General features: G+C 37.1%; 1 protein-coding gene across 12 annotated transcripts in view; it reads left to right on the top strand.

The window, feature by feature from the left end:
- Nucleotides 1-17,960, top strand: part of LOC145972801 (uncharacterized) — a 231,699-nt gene that overhangs the window by 81,668 nt on the left and 132,071 nt on the right. For 11 of the 12 annotated variants that reach the window (XR_014439291.1, XR_014439290.1, XM_083101753.1 and 8 more), the window contains exons 3-4: nt 8,839-8,919; nt 10,202-10,427. Coding sequence is in view for 10 of the 12 variants with exons in the window: in XM_083101753.1 (XP_082957879.1) it covers nt 8,839-8,919; nt 10,202-10,427 (307 nt within the window). In the remaining 2 variants the exon portion in view is untranslated. The remainder of the gene's footprint in view (nt 1-8,838; nt 8,920-10,201; nt 10,428-17,960) is intronic. The other variant, XM_083101747.1, reaches the window with a different exon arrangement.

The raw sequence follows: 17,960 nt of genomic DNA, 5'->3' as shown, positions 1-17,960 counted from the left end.
GTTGCGCAATTTCCGTATGACGCGGAAGACGACGATGCGAACTAAATCCATTCGCGTTGTCCAACACATCGTATAAACTCGGCGTTTAAGTAGCGATAAACTGATAAGCGTTGAGCATAATGGTGTGCCGAAAAATATATATATTAAATATAATAATTTAATTAATAAAAAGTATATTAAATATAACAATAAAAAATTTATAATATAGTAAAGCTAAAAAAATATTTACATCATAAATATATAATTAAAATATGAAGAATAATGTTCGATAATATTCTTTTGATTAATTATGCGTAACAGATGTAAAACAGATTAATTCTTTTTTACTTTATTGATCTTTGCAAACGCTTCGATGAGTAAATCATAATCGTAAAAGTAACGAAATGGTGAATTTTGATCGTCTTTGATTGAGAATCACGTTTTCCGATCTCGAGCTACGAGAACTTGAAATTAGCAGCACGGTACTATAAGTTTTAAAAGAGTACCCATGATATGCAGTTTCAATATTTTATTCAAACATTCCGCCCTCGAGTGTCTTGATTACTCGCGTCATCCATCAGAGCACGTTCTAAAACTGTCGATTCATCCGACCTGATCGAAGTCGCGTTGTTTGTCAAGGTAAAGTTGAAAGGCACGAGAGAGAAAGAAAAGGGGGCGAGTTATAGCAAGATGATTCCTCCCTTCATTTCGCGTTCCACCCAACGCATCAGGCGAAAGGCGTTATTCGTGAGCGGCATATCCGGCCGGAAGTAGCTATATCGTTCGAAGATCGTATAAAGTATTTTTCCAAACGTACTTCCCTTCACGCGAGTCGTATTATGTGACTCGTCATCGTTGCCCTCTTTTTCACTTCTTCCCTTCCGAAGCTCGTTAAGATCGGAGACTGATGTGTCTTCAAAGCCTTTGCTTTCTCGAATCCTGTCTGTCGATTCGATTGTCCGGTAGAAACTTGAGTGCAATAAGTTTAGATAAGTAGACTGTTAAAATAAACGTTGCATATAAATATTACAGAAAATATTATTTTTTGTTATATAGAAAATTTTATTAATCGTTTTATTTAAATTTCATCATATTATTTATATAGAAAATATATTTTAATTATTTAAAATTTGAATTATAAAGAGATTGTTGTATTAAAACATATTGATTTATAAGATTTTGTGTTCTTTAATACTTGAAAACTTTATTAGCTCTCAACAATATCTTATTTAAAATTATAACATAAATTTTTCTTATCAAATGTCTATATTTTTTTATTATGAATATTTGTTTTTCAAAATATTTTGACTTGGATCTTTATTATTCGATCCAAGATGTATATGTGACATCTGCATTTAAAATTTTCTGTATTGATTTATTTTCCTGGAGATCGAGTTAACCGCGAAAATCGGGAATTATGCACCTGCGTTGGAACGCTTGTTGTTCCCATCGATAGAGAATTTCGTTCTCACGAGACAGCCCGTTCCCCTCGGCTTCCTCAGTCTCGTCTTGGTGTGGCAAGACTTTTGACCCAGAACGAGAAGGAGCAGCCAAGAAACGTCCCGAGCACGAGGAAGCGATAAATATAACGTTGTTTCAACGGTGCGTGAAGTGTCCGCGAAGCGGGCGTCGTACACGATCAGAAATAGTGGCAGAGTTGTGTATTGCAGGTGCGTTTTGCGAGTGAGATGCGCTTATTTATGTGGCTCTACCTCATCTTCTCGTTGTATTCGAATTATCGGCGCGATGCGAATTTTCACGCGGCGACACGACGTATTATTTTGAGCTATTAACTATGACCAATACAATCAACGCTGTTAGTCATTTTTAATTTTCAGGTATAATTAATATAATCGAGAAACAAAGATGGAACAAGAATAAATTTTGGGTAACACAGAAAGCCTTGTAAAAAATATTGTAAAGCAGTTGAATTACGTGAATAAGTTTAATACATATATTATAGAATTTTTATAATGAGTATGTCATTCAAATAAAAAATTTTGTTGCGTAATTCGTTATACAAGTAATATAATTATAGAGTTGTATAATTATATTAAATTTAATAATTTAATTTAATTTTTTACAATTTAATTTAATTTTTTACAATTTTCTCCCATTTTCTCTCGCTGATTTTTAAAATTACAATTGGTTAATTACATACACGCATACATATACATACATAAATTTGAATGAGAGTTTAAAAATTGTTTCAATTTAACTTCATTTAAAAATTCAATTTTAATCGAAATGGAATTTAAAAGCACTCTCTTTTTTCCTTCGCTAAACATGAAGACCCTGCTATCTCAATCTCTTTCGGGGATATTTTATCTTCCGAAAAAAAAAGCTTCTTCGAGCCCATCTGTATAACTTCGCGCACTATAATTTCCATAATTCGTGCGTTTTCCTGAAACGCGCGATCGCAGGTGTCCGTCGCGCCTCGCTTGTCGATTTTATCGGGGGCGATGAAAAAGGGAGCTTCGTTGTGCGTGAATAAGGGAGGGAACGGGGGGGTGATGGAAGAAGGGAAGAGAGCAGTGAATATTGTTCCCTTTATAACGGAGAGTGAAAACCGTAGGGTGTTTTTTAACATTTCGCGTTTTATCGCGCGATCCGCGCTCGCAAAGTGTCCCCTCCCTCAAAACGCGGATTCGCACAAAATATACATTAAGGGCGTTGTTTCCCCCTTTCCGTCTCCTGTACACGCCGTCCTGGTTTCCCGGGTTGGTGAAACTACGAGTGTCACACGCACTGAGAGCACATGAGAGGGAAAACGCGAATTTTAATAAACAGAATGGAAGTGTTCTCGCTAGAAGTCGTCCCTCGAGAGTTTGCACTTTGGTATTTCTTTCGATTAAAGCCAAATATAGACTTAGGATATCACTATCATGAGGCGATGCTGGCATAATAATCGTTGGATTGTTTGATGATGCATATATTGATATTCATGATTTTACCGAACGAGAAAATAATAAATCCGGAATAAATAATATTTAGCGGAGAAATGAATTTATCTCTTGTATTTTGTTTGATTGCGCAGAATTAATATATCAAGGACAATATACGCAATAATAAATTTAATCTAAAAGCAAAATTAATATGTCGAACAAAGTTCACTCGTTAACTTTTCCATATTAAATTTCACACATATTATCGGAGAAAAGGGAATCTAAGTATTTTTTACTTTAATATTAAAATTAAATATTACATTTTCAACGAAGCACTCTCGGAGAGAAGTAATACTTTTTTATGTCGATCCGCGCGACATAAAAAATCGTCGCATGGAATATGTACGCACATTCGAGGATTAAAAAGGGGAAGTGCGGTTTTTTTTTCACATTCGTCCTCGACGGCCGCGGCCGTCGTCTGCACCAGAGGTCGAGTTTCTCACTTCGTAAGCCGATTATTTCATTTTTCGCGACTGGCCAGATGAGATCTCGTCGTCGACGACAGATATTCAGTCAGACTCCTATGAAATATTTCCAAGCTGTTAAGATTGAGTCTCATGGGAGATGCGATCTGGGGAGGAGGAGGGTATTGTATGGGATTTCATGGGGTGTACACGCTCTCTGAATGCGAAACCCCCGTTCGATGGTCATTCGACATTCCGGCTTATGGCTCGTTCATAAGTTATCGCGTACAAATGGACGGGAAAAGAACAAAATCCGATTTCCGAGCGCGAAAATTTAATAATTCCCGAGATTTTACATGGGATGTGGTAAATTACGCCGATGTCTGCGGTTGTTTTGTCTCTTGTTGTAACGAGTTTTGATGTGTATAGTTTTGTAAAGAATAACTTTCCTCTTCGCAATATTAATATTCGTCGATAATTTCTTGATTATATAAAGAAATAAATCGCATCGAAAAATCCGCTAGTTCATTATAATTTTCTCGATATTATAAACTATTACAGTTTGAACAGAATTTTAGATAATTTTTATTTAGATATAGACATAATTTAATCGCTCTTAAAACGATCAAGAATTAATCTTATAATCGCGATAAAGAATTCTCGTTGATTTCTCGATGATAATCATTGCTTAAGAAGACTATCTTTAAGTTCTTTCGTTAAAAGTATATTTTGATATGCCTCCTTAGAAACATATTTTTATCACATCTTGTTGTATGCGAGAGAAAAGACAAATTCTTTGTAAAAGATATTTAATTTGAAAAACTCATGACCCTTTGAAACGCCAAGAAGACTACGAGATCAGAGGGACAGAGAAATAATTTTAATGACGTTTTCCTGCTTTCAAATCAACAATATACTCCTCTCGCAAAGACACGGTAACGTAACTCACGTGCTGAGACGTACGTATCGCGAGTCCTTCCGGCGTTCTCGTTAGTGCACGAGCGAGTTGCACGAGCTGCAACGGCGCGTCTCGACGTGCTTGTGTTCCTCTCACTCCCTCTCTCTGTCGCGCGCGGAGAGGAATATAGTGTTACATCGCGAAGACGTAGGGGACTCCGCTAATGCACGTGCACATCCGACACCGGCATCGTTCGAGGAATATTCGCGCAATGGGTGTACCGTTACCGGCTGCGGACACTCACTGTACCTCGGTTACTAGCGGATTACGTTGCGCGAATAGAGGAAGGAGCGCGCTACGATTCCTCCGGTAAATCGCGCTTGCCTTGTCATCCGAGTCTCCAGGCGTCGAAAATTTACGATTGGCCCTCGTTCCTAAAATCGAGTCACGATCAAGAATGGTCTCGCTGGTTTGTCGACGGTAATGATTGCTTAAAGGAGAGATTCCCTTTAAGTTACCTTTCTTTAGAAATATACTTTGCAAGAGAAAAAAAATTCTTTTTGTTTAAAAGATATTTAATATATATATTTAATTTTACTTTAAAAGCTCTCTACCTTTCTCTCTTTTTTGTACATTTTTTATTTAAAAATTAAAAATTAAATATTAAAAATTAAAATATTAAAATATTAAAAATTAAAAAATTAAAATATTAAATATTAAAAATTAAATATTAAAACTTAAATATTTTTATGTTTAATCGATTCTTGAATTAATGTAGAATTTTATAACATATGTACGCGCTAAATGAGCTGGATAAGCAACTCGTTTCGATGTAATTATGATTATCCTCAAATTGTTGCGTCGAGCCGCAGGTTTTTTGCAAACGAAAACGCAGCGACTGTGCGATACCATCGTTATACAGCCAGCATTTTTGCCGGCGGTAATCTTATTTTTCCGTCAGCTCTTCAAAGGCGTCCGCCTCTTCCGTCGTTTTTACTCCCGTTGCAGAATGTCAGGCGCGGCGAACGCGAAATAACTCGCTCTCGGTCATCGTGTTTCCCGACGTCGACGGGAGACGTTACGTTGCAATTTTTACGACACGCACGTAAAAGCGATTCCCGCTCGACAAATTAGGTTTCTCGAGCACGAGGGACGTTTTCGTGCTCGATGACGTGGACAAAGTGTTGTCGAGTTGTATTTTAATTCATGAACTTAATTCGCGAATCCCAGATTGCTCGACTCCTCCGTAAATTTTCGGGGCATTCTCTCTCCTCTTCTCTATTTCTTTTTATTTTAGTTACGACTTAACGATCCAACAATTGCGCGAGGTTATAAAAGAGCGAAGGGCGTCGCTGAAAAAGAGGATAAACGGCGTTGCTAAGTGCCGTTGCACGTTTCGCGCAGAGTTGCCTCTCAGATGCATTCGCGCGGCTTTTACTACGAGAGAAGAGATCGGGAAACATTTGCGAAGAGATTTCAAAATGTTGGAATTTTTCTCTCTTTTTTCCCGATGCGCCAAGTATATTAACGCGAAAACAGCATTTTTCCGCTATTGCATGCCGTATTACGTGTTTTATTGGATCTTTTATAAAAAAATATTTTTCTAGCGAAACTTTATGTTGTTGCAAATACAACTAGCATTTTTTCCCGTTCTTTAAAAAAAAAGAGAGAAATACTATGAAAAGAAAATTCTATTTTTTACTCCGATAAAATTGCTTAAAATGAATCTGAAAAATACTCGCTTTTCAGCATCTTGGAATGTTAAAAATGTAAAGAGAGACAGCGAGAAAAAATCTAAAAATGAGATGATTTAGATATTGAATTGCAAGGAATTATTACTTGTCGCTTGAAGCACAACGGGAAGGAAAATTAATCGCCGGACTTTGCATCGCTCTCTTTCGCTCAGCCTCCTCGAAAGAAAAGAGGATTCCATCGAACGTCAACAAATCGGTAAATCACGGGCGACGCACTTTTAGGTAGCTTGCCAACGTGTACCGGGTGCAACGATCACCGCAGAAGCGCGGTCGAGAGGATCTGGCGTTGGACGCAGAAATACCGTGGCGCGCGCATGATTCTAAGTGCTCCGTAATAGACTTTTGGGAAACGAGCGCTTTTAGAATTTCAGCGAGGGTGATTCACTCGCTCCTCCTCCTCCCTCCTTCCCTCCCCCCTCCCTGTGTCATTCCGCGTGAGAATGCGAGGAAGAAGAGGGTCAGCGAGATTTCGCCGCGCTTCCATATGGACGCAGCTGTCGCGCGACGGATATGCGTGTGTTCGATGCTTATACCGGGTGTGCGATCGAAGCGAATCAATTAACTCTCTCCCACGCGGTCTTTATTTAAATTGAATTCAGTTATAAAATACTTGTTGCAAAGTGTGCACTGAGAGAAAAAAATGGTTAACTAAACCGTTAACTAAATTATTATTTTTTGAATTGAAATATTTAAATATTTAAATTAAATATTAAAATATTTAAATTAAATAATACATATTAAATCACACATATCTAACATGACATCTGTTTAACTTAAATATTTCAATATTTCAATTAAAAAAATAATAATTTAATTGAACGGTTTGGTCAAGTTAACAACTTTTTTCTTCTCAGTGTGTAAGATTTCAAATGAATTATAAATGATATATTCGATACTTGTAATATGTACGATATATCTATTTGAGAGAAAAATTAGAAAAATATTTTTTTCTAACCTTTCCTAAATAATAACAATAATATTAAATATTAAATATTAATATTAATATTAATAACAATAAAATATTAATATTAATAACAATAATATAATTTTTGATTTATTTGAAAATTTACTATTGTTTCTTTACAATTTTAATGTATTTACTTGCGAATTCTTAAATTTATTCGATGTCAAGGAAATTATCCTCGCGAATTCGCGTGACACTCGACACCCTGTATCGAGACATCTCACGCATCGAGACTTCCTGGTTCCCAGAGCGTTATGCGCACGCATTCGCGGGCGGGCGTAAACACGCACTCACGCATGTACGTACGTATACGAGTTCGCCCGCGTGTCTACGTCGTTTCGAGCGCGCGCCGTGGAAGATCAAAGTCACCCGTGCTAGATATTTCATCGCGAACGTCTGAGCGGCTGCCAAGAGCTCCAAATGCGGCGGTCCGAGAGGATTTGCGAGCGGAAGTGAGAGATCGCGGGAAGAGAGCAAAACATGGTCGCGGATCGAGGTTGCGCGGTGACGTTTCTCGTCGCGACGCATCCCGATCTAATGTTGCACTCGTCAGTGATCTCTCTTACGATCATCTGTTGCGAGAAACGCATTGTGTTTTTTTATCGCATCTAAAATTTATGCATAAAGTAGTCAATAGCTTATTTTATTCAATATAAATCTATTATCTATTTTATAATATAATAGTTATATTGAATAAGCAGTTGTGTTTTTTTATCGCTTCTAAAATTAATGCATAAAATAATCTATTTATAGCTTATTTTATTCAATATAAATCTATTTTATAATGTAATAGTTATATTGAATAAGCAGTTTTATATATACATAGAAACTTGGAAAATACGGAAATTTCGCTTTCAAATTTTTTAATTCTCTGTCAGTTTTATTCGCATGCGGTATCTAATTTTATTCGTTGCAGCTGCAGGACACATTTAGCGTTCCGTAATATATATTTATTCGATATATCGAATTATTATTCCGTCAAATTTCGCGATTATGAATTATTTGTCTGACTCTGGCTAGTTTGTCAAGCGCCGGATGCCAGAATTACCGGTCGATATCGAGCGGTCAGACTCGATGAAATATGAATATCGAAGTCGTAATGCACAAATGGAATTGCCGCTCTTGTGCAATGCACGGAGCGACATTTCGCCGAGCCTCGTGCTTTTCATCGCGAGTGTTTGACGAACGTGATACTCGTTGGGAAGGTGCAGTTTCTCGGATTTGCGCGCGAAAGCGCACCTCGATCGTGACTGCCGCATCTCCGGGCGGTATTTATGCGCTAGTCCCTCTAATGATTCTCTCTTTAATCGTTTATCGGCCGCCGTAAATCCACGCGCGCGAATGTTAAATCGCCTAGTTTCAATCGCAAAGTCGTGATTACGTTGTAGATCGAGATGGAAAGTGCAAGGAATATGGATGGTGTTTCTCCGGATGGTCATAAAGAGGCTCTCGAGATCTCTAATCTGTAAACATCGAATGGTGGTTTTATTATTTCTATAATTATAAGAGAAAATTGTGTTAGAAACGCGAAAAAATGTACTGTCAAAAATTTTAAACTCGTCCTTTAAATAGATTGTTTTTGTGTTCTTGAATTATAATCGTTATATAATAATTAAGATATATTTGTGGACATGCGTTAACTATTTTAGAGATTTTTTAGTAAAAGTTTTCAAGAAATTGCACTTAATTATTATATTATATCGGCACATTTATCGAACTCTGTTGCAGAAAAATAAATTTGAAAAATATCTGCTGTATTGTTATCGATCTTATATAAATTAACTAATTTTTGAAGGACATTGAACTGTGATGCTGGACATAAAATAATCTTACAATAAGATAGACCATTGGTTTCTTTGGAACTTGACTAATGATAATTTCGTTTGTTCTTTAGGGCTTCCAGCGGCCGCGGACCCGACTCACCCCTCAGCTCGGATCTGGCGCTTGACAAGCCTCGCCCCATACCTTCTCCCCGGTAAGTCAATTGATACTTTAGCATAATTACGTAATACGCTAATTGATATAAAAATTGTAAGTAATTTAAAAAAGCAATTACGATATTGCTACAATAATAACAATTGACCTAAATATATTTATATGTTAATATATTCTTTTAATGTTCTTATTGTTATTTTTGATCGATTACATTAATGTAAATATTTTTTCTCTTCCAAAAATTGCGATTGATTACAACGGCGCTTTTTTAAATTTAAAACTATTAAAGATATCTAATCAGACGATAATATTGAATGTCCTCTCGTTCTCTCTCTCAAATTTTACAATTTTGTTTATAAACACCGATACATTTCCACTTCTTTATCGATTCTGCATTTTTTGTCGGCGCGCGACAAAAATAGCACGGAGAGAAAGAGACGGGAGGCATTTGCATAGGTACCTACGCATTTGCATACGCGCCGCGCAAAGAGACTTAAGGCTAGGTGGATTTAAAAGGTTCGTGAGAGAATAATCGTCGAAAGTGGAGCGGTTCCTACTCTGTAATCCTATCGCGCGACGCCACTCCTCGGAAAGATTATTGACATTGATACGCAAATGCATCTGTCCGTGCAATATCGGTCACCGCGTCTGCACACGTCTGCTCGATCGTCATGCGTTGCTACACTACGAAGAGAATCGTGGAGGGAATAGTGTTTGTCAGTAGACTTAAAGTCGGTCAGTCTCTTCCGCTTGCAAATAAGATTCGTGCTGGAATGTATGCGTGTCGATACGGCTCTCTATTGCCCGCTGTTTAATTAATTGCGAAATGTAATTAAATACAGCATTAAATAAAGCATTCTTATTCACATAAAGAATTAGAGTATCGACATATAGTGCAAAAGAATAATATATTTATACCGCTATTTTTTATGTATAATTAAATGTGCAATTTTAAAAACTAAATATTATATAAATATACAATAATTATTACACACATTAGCCTCAATTTAATATTGCAATATTATATATTTAATAATACAATATTAAATTAGAAATAACATTTAAGATATTAGAGAATAAGTTTGATAATTAAAGCTCAAGTTAAAAATTTTGGAGAAAACAAACAAATGATAAAAATTTAACTCTAAATAATAATGTTTGATATCACATTTAAATTATAATTATTTTTGTATAATATATTTTTAGATATAAAAATAAGAAAGATTAGCGTATCATTTTAGAAAATCAATGATTATTTAGGACGAACCACCATCTGCTGCTATCGAAGCGTCCTTCAATCGAGCTTTTACCCTCTGTTGCAGACAAATCCACCCCTTGTACGGGGAAAAGGCCGGGCTTTTGGGTTACTGCGATACGGTCGGTAACACGGAGAATTTTCCACCAGCCCCCAATATCGTCGTCGAGGGTGGCAGAATCGAGTTTGTACGCCCCTCGCAAGATGGCACGACGACACCCCGGAGAAACACCATGTCCAGAGCTTCGCAGACTTTCAACGAGCAGCCGGAGGAGAAGTCCGATCCCGCCAAGGTAAGAGAAACGACGATTAAAAATACATATTTTTGCTATTTTTTATTATCCTTCTAATAACGATATTTTGACAGAAAGAGCATAGAATCAATTGCAATAAAATCCAAGGAACAATTTACAATAATAATAATTATATATATTATTTAAATGTGTGTTTCTACAGATTTAAATTATTAGTGCATAACTTTGATGTACTTTTATAATTTTCATGTTAATTATTCGCGAACTTTATGAGACTCTCCTTTGTCGAGTGAATATCAAAGGTTCTTATGACCTCCTCGAATGCACGAGATGAAAACTTTTCGGACCCTAATCACGAGCGTCGAGTCGAGCGTCGTAACAAGATTTGTCAGCGATGATTCCCGCGTCCTGACAAATCAAATCTGTCCAGTCTGCGACTCTCGAAATTCCTTCCTCGCATCCAATCTCGCGTTGTTCGATCTCGTGTCATTCAAACGCTCCGCTTACCGTTCGCGGAGACTCGCGGCTAACCCTTTATGCCCTTCATGTTGTATTCATTCGACGTAATTGATTTTCTCGATAGGGGAAGGGGCGACCGTAGGATTTCCATAGTAAATTGGATCGCGCCTTCTCTCACCCTCCCTCCCTCCCCCTATCTCTCTCTCTCTCTCTCTCTCTCTCTCTCTCTCTCTCTCTCTTGTTAGAGCGAAAAGAAGAGAGCATTATTCGTCGCACGCGCGAATACGGCGATTACTCCGAAATTAACGCTGTTTCGCGTGTTGCATAACGTTGACAACGACGGCGACGACGGTAAATCTAATGAGTTAATGAAATTTATTCGACCCTCTTCTTGCGAAGGGCGATTTTATAAGGTACGTCAGATATTAAATCCCTTTGGCGATGTCGCTACGTGCAATTGCATTTGCGTGCGTTTAATCGAGCTTCTTTTCAATCAAAAACGTTTACGCGAACTGCGACGGTTTATTCACGGGAATTGAATTCGAATTGAAATGCTCCGATAGAATTTTTATCAAATAAATTTCGATCGATCGCGCAGAAAAAATAGCCGATACTCTTTTTAATTTCTTCATTAAATATTTTCATTATAAATAAAATAATAACGAGGAGTAATTTATACGCTGAATTTTAAACGGTTCACGAATCAGCGAAACGAATTTTATTTGCGAACGCACTAAACAAATTCACGCAAAGTTAACTTACGCCGTATTTTATCGCATATAAAGCCCTCGTGCTCTCCGGTTCAATCGCTGCAAAATGCAATTTTGCGTTCGAAATGAATGCATACCTAAAAAGTCATTACACGTAACAATTTTATTCGCAGTTCAATTTGTTCGACTTTTATAACTTTTCAACAAAGTTTTGATCGAATAAAAATATTGTTTTGCAAACTTATCAGACATGATCAGATTCCGGTTGAATTTGATTTAAATTAAATGTTAACAATATGTTTTTCAATATGTATTTTGCATTAAAATTTAAAACTGAATAATTGCTAGAAAATTTTGTGCTTTTTTTCGCCAAGAAAGTGTCTCCTCGCGATAACATTGGACAAGTCTTTGGAAAATTGCTTCGATTAATGATCTTCTCGGATAACCCAAGTTAGGTCAGCCACATATATAACAGCTTGTAACAGCTTTTATCTTGGGATATTACACTCTTTTTTTTAAGATAAGAACACTGATATATATATTTAAAATTTAGGTATACTTTACCGTAGAATAGCCACAGTTTTTACCACGTAATTATGTTTCTAAATTGATTTCATTCGTTAAAAAATCAAATTTTAATTTAATCTAATTTTACTCTTAATTTAATATAACCTCAATTTTGATTTTTATTTTTTAATCTCTTAATGTTAATTTACATCTTAATTAGATTCATTAAGAATGGTCAACCACCGTATCAGGTATAATTTAATTCAATTTGAGTAATTAATAAGTAATTAATATATCTTTATTTCATGAAATTTTGCACATATTTCTAAAGATATTTTTTTAGAAATTTCTCTGTCTCCCTTTCTTTCGATAAATATCTACCAGATGTTTGTCGTGATCAGAGCAATGCGGATAATCAACGTTCGATTAATGTCCCGAGATAGCTTCGCTCTCATTTTGCTCACTCTACATTAATTATCGCTTTAAACGCCCGCAGAATTCGTTTCGTTAATTTTATATCACGCGACTTATTAACGAGGCGCCTCGTAATGTTTTCCGACAGATGCACAAAGGCAGGCGCATTATTCATTCGGATTCATATGGAAGGTTTCCGAACCGTGCCGATGGCCTTGAAGGAGAGCTCGCCTCGAAAGAGGTAGAAGCGATCAGTTATATTACGTCCGCTCCGTTTTTGATGATGAACGCAACCAGAGAGCTTTAGTTCGCTAACTTTTGCCAACCGACCCTCGGTTACATCGATCTCGCCACATAAATTCTTTTGTCTCTGGGGAAATCGGTTTTGCTTAATGACCGGTAAGTGGTGGTTCTTCCGAAATTTGTTTTTGTTGTCAAGCTCGCAAAGGCAATTTAAAGCATAATAAAATTTGTAATTTAATTAAAATTGTCATTTTAATCAGCGAACACTAATTCGCTTGTCTTATCATATCTATTAAGATGATCAATTTCTAATTGATTATACAACTTGTTTCATCCTAAATCGATACATTGACCCTTTTGACGATGGAGAAAGATTAATTTGGATTAAAGGTGGTGTCCACCCTCGAAATATGCCGATTTAATTATTCAAATTTATGCGGACGCGGTTTCAAATTGAATTTTGAATACGGATTTGCGAGGCGTCTCGTTACTTTTGCCATATTTTCGTCGCGAGCAAAAATGTTAGCTTTCAATTTGCATCATAATAACGTTCGAAACAGGTTCGGATAATGAGCGAGGCATCATCCGGTAAAGGGATAGAAGTGGAAAAGTCGCGACTTTGCTTGGGCGAGCGCGGCTCGGGAGGTTCGCATAGTCAAGTTAATATGCTAATTGCCACATTCAAAGAGCGGAACTAATTGAATTAAACGATGCAAAAAGTTTTCGAAATTAGCATGAATTAGCGAGGCCGCGCTAGTCTCTTATTGTGGTGGACAGCCATTCAGAACGCGTCTCTGTCGTTCTCGGAAGTTACTCCGCGGTTTCAAAATAATTGCTTTCATTCACCTTTGCTATATAAAAATATAAAAATAGCACCGTGTATTTTTACGCTTTAAATCCGCAAATATCGAGGCTTTTTATTTGAAAAAAATTCGAGTTTCAAATTGAAATCATTTTTGGATTAATTTTTGAATTAATTTAATTAAGATAAATTAATAAGCTATGTGTGTGTATTTATTTTGACACACAAGTAGTTCTTTTAGAATCTTTTAAATGTCACTCGCTCATCGTTTCTTCGCGTATTCTTTCTCTCGAATACACTCGAGAATTTCTCGCGTCTCGAGGAGAGATTCAGCGACGTTTCACTGATATGGCTAAATATGATGCGCGTGACAAGCGCTATGTCGGATAAGACGGATAAAAACGTATATCCAGCTATCTCCCTCGTGTATTATTTCGATACACAATACAAGTAGCAGTGCGCGGGATCGGGAAAAAAGCCGCTAGAGACGCGGTCGCATTCGGTTCTCTCAGCGAGGATGACGGCAGGATTGGCAGGTCGGATCGACTCGACGCGGCGTCCCGTGAAACGAGAGGGACACCACGGGACGCGAAGCGTCGTCTCGTGTCGTGTCGTGTCGATACACGCGTTCTCTCCCTCGAATACGCGCGCGATTTTCCGTCGTGACGGACAGTCCTATATTGTATCCGCGGACGTGTGCTTTGAACGACAGCGGCGATAGTACACGTAGTGTATGTAGGCGTCACCGACGAGTCGGCTCGTTTCGAGCCGACGAGCTCGTCGAATAAAGGCCGGAATTTCGGCTGACGAGCACCGGCCGTAACTACTGGGCAGGGACGCAACTAGCGCGCGTTCGCAAATTATGCGAGCCACATGGGAATCTCTTTTCTTCAATGCAGATATCGAGGAAAAGGTTACGAGAAAAAGAAGAGAGAAATTTCTAAAATTTTATTTATAAGTATTTTTTTTTTTATCATAATTATCGAATAGATTTATCTCACAAATATGAAATTTGTACAGATGACTAGATGTTTATAAAGTCACTCTTAATAAATAAAAGATGAGAAGCTTATAGTCGTGGAGTTTGGCGATGAAAATTTTTCGCTTTCAACACATTCGAGTGGCATAAAATAACAGATAGTAATTCAATATTAACGAAGATATACCTCCCATCGATGGGCTTTGTACGAGAGGTGATTTAGTGAAAATTGCAGCTGCAATATTCGTCGCTGCAACTGCAGCACGCGCGTTGGCGCGAATGCACGCGTGACATCGTCGGCTTTATCGCGCTGCGGGCGGTTGCTATTGTTTCGTTCGTCGCGTCGTGCGATTATCGCCGCAAAAATATGACGCCCGCCGTCGTTTTGTCGCTATATGGCCGCGCATGACATGCCGAGGGGATGGATTAGTCCTTCGACACACTCGGGGTTTCATAACGCATCGAGTTAACACCGGGGGAACCGCGTTTCCACTGCTAATATCGCGCTAAAAATTTTAGAGAGGTGAAACGTTTCGTGTATTCGTATATGAAATAACAATCGAACCGATTTATTTTAATTAATGTAGCATTTATATGGATCATACACAGAAAAAAATATCATTCTACTGCCAAGAAAAGCAATTACTCAATTTATTTTTCTTTTTTTAAGTAATAATTTTCTTCAACAAAGAATATATTCTTGATAATAGTCTTAAAATATACTCATCACAAGTGTTAGAAAATCTCATATCATGTACTCAAAAGAAGAATTTATTTTTTCTTCAAGAATATTGTAAAGTTGTATCAAAGAAAAATCAAACTTACTTTACGCCAATTCTGTAGTAAGCAAACCAAATTTTTGTTTTAATTTAATATTCTTGATTAAAATACTGCACTTACTAAAATTCAGAATATATTCAATTAAATCTAATACTGGTGAACTTATGACATATTTGCGGATATACAAACTTATGATATACTTAAACTAAATAATATTTACTTGAATACAGTATACATTTTTCTCTGTGTACATTATATCTGAATAAAGAGGATCTGAGTTAGATTCGAATAAATAATCGTATTTATTAAATTAAAATTAACATGATATCGAATCTCTGATTGTCTCACGATTCGTTATCGTCAGACATTTCCGGACACATCTCGCGGCGATCGCACATCGTTTTCACGGGTCATAAATATTGCGCAATCACATGGCGCATTATTCATAATACTGGTCTCATACGTGACGTCTTCAAAAAACGGAAGCACGCTCGGCCGTGCAATGCATCATTAATATCTCTCGGCAGAAATCGCAGTCTTACGCAATTACAGTGCACGAATGCAATTAGAAATCTCTGCAAATCATGCGATTTGCTATGTACGCGTGCTGCAAGGATTTATGCATAATTAATATTTTAAGCGGGCATTTAAATGGCGCCCTGTAGCGCCGCGTAATTGAACATACATTGTGCCACACACATATGCTTGTCATATGGAACTCTTGAAATACTTTGTGCAAAAAGAAGTATGAGTCGAGAGTTAATAACTTATAAAAATAAAGGGAGAATGAGAGAGATAAGTTTCATTGAAACTTGAAATTGATGACTATCAGACTTGGTAACACTAATAGTGCCATATGTCATTCTTATGATAAGGCGGCTGCTGACCGAACGTTTTGGTGAATAAAAAACTCCTCTACATGCTGTAAAATCACATTATTAGATTAGATAAAATCTTAAATCCCTTTTACTAAGCACTCAAGATATATCACTGTCGCTACGTTATGATGGATGATACCGCACTGTGAAGTAATGTGTAATCTATGTGCTTCTAATTAATTATCCAAGATATCATCCCTTCGCCTATAGATATCTTGAAACAATTTCCATTTGCATCTTGATAAATTTAGAAGTGACTTCGTAATAAAAAGCTGTTATTTAAAGTGCGCGCGCGGTATCTTTTCCGACATTAATTATCTTAACAATTTATTTAAAAGAAAAGTTTTGTAATCTTTTCACCGCAATTATGACCGATTTCTCGGTAAATTTCTAATTATTTTCAAACGTCAAAGATTATTGACATCTTACCCTCGCGGAAGACGGAGGCTCGATTTCCATATCAATAGAGAAGACGCGTTTTCCTGAAAGTTTCCAGACATCTCACACACGTGAATCGGTATTGCTTCTGCCGTCATCGCGTTTCACACGGGGGAGAACGAATTAATTATTATAGAAATTACCGAATGGGTGGGATAGAGATTTTGCGATGAGAGGTAAATCTTATCGGCTCGCTTTCCAATTAGCACGCGCGCAAAAATCTTCGATTAATCAAAGTAAGGTATACGCGCTCCCTCGCTAAGGCCATTGCTCCCGTTAATTAGTGCGTGACGTACGTGGATAATTACCGAGTGTTTATTCGCGGCTAATTATAAACCCCTAATTAGCTAGCTTCACGACGTGCTCTCGTTGACGGTCTGTAATCGCGCGGCGATTCTCCGGTGTTAACATCGGTTCGGTATCGATAACATCAAAGGCAAAAAGGCACCTCGCCTTTCTCGGATTTGACGATAAATTCAATTCGAACGACTGCATACGATGTAGAAATTCGTTCAAGGATGCTTGAGCTGGAGCGAGTTTTCAAGAACGCAATATGAAGATAAAGTCTACTGTACGAATAAAAATTTGTTTGATATCGAATTTCATGTATCTGTACTTGGAAGTTTAAATCGCTTTTGTTAATGAATCAGGTTTAAGAAATGAACATGGCATAATAAATAATTTCTGCTCGATTATCGAATGGACATAGATATAATTAAAGTTTAATCGGCGGTATCAATTTCAAGCTTAAGTTGGCACAGACATTATTTTTAACGAAATGTTCAAAAGAAATACAAATAAGAAATTTTCCTACAATATTCCATCATAAGGCTATAACGTATCATTTCGTAAAAATTCAGTAATTAATTTTTCTGGCTTGATTCTCAATAGTTTTATTGTTTCTGATGAACTTACATTATGAACAGCTTTACACATACATTATTCCGTTTCATCCGTTTGCCCAAATGTAGCTGCGTCAGGCTTGATAGACATAGATTCCAGTCGATCTGGTACGAGCCGAGAAGCGTCATTCGCCTCCTGGAGGACATACGCTGAAATATCAGCTTTAAAACGGACATTTACGCGACACTCGCGTACGTGTGACGCGAACTCGCTGTCATCCTTGTCGCCGTCGTCATCGTCGCTATATTCCATCGTAATGCATAGTTATGCCTACATTTATAACCCATTACCAACGTGTCTGTGAAGCTGGCACGACAATCTACGAATTATAAAAAAATACTAAGAGTTCTGATAGCACTTTTCATAGTTCTATAGTTCCTGATAAAAATTAAAAAGAGTTCCGCATTCCTTATATTAAAAAATCGAAATCGAAAAAATGTCGTGCTAACTTCGCGAATC

The sequence above is a fragment of the Camponotus vicinus genome, unplaced genomic scaffold, assembly GCF_025532165.1.
Source record: "Camponotus vicinus isolate PSW18456_S1 unplaced genomic scaffold, iyCamVici1.0 SCAF_6, whole genome shotgun sequence".
Lineage (NCBI taxonomy): Eukaryota > Metazoa > Arthropoda > Insecta > Hymenoptera > Formicidae > Camponotus > Camponotus vicinus.
The sequence above is the reverse complement of the archived record's forward strand: the minus strand, read 5'-3'. Positions and strand labels throughout refer to the sequence as shown.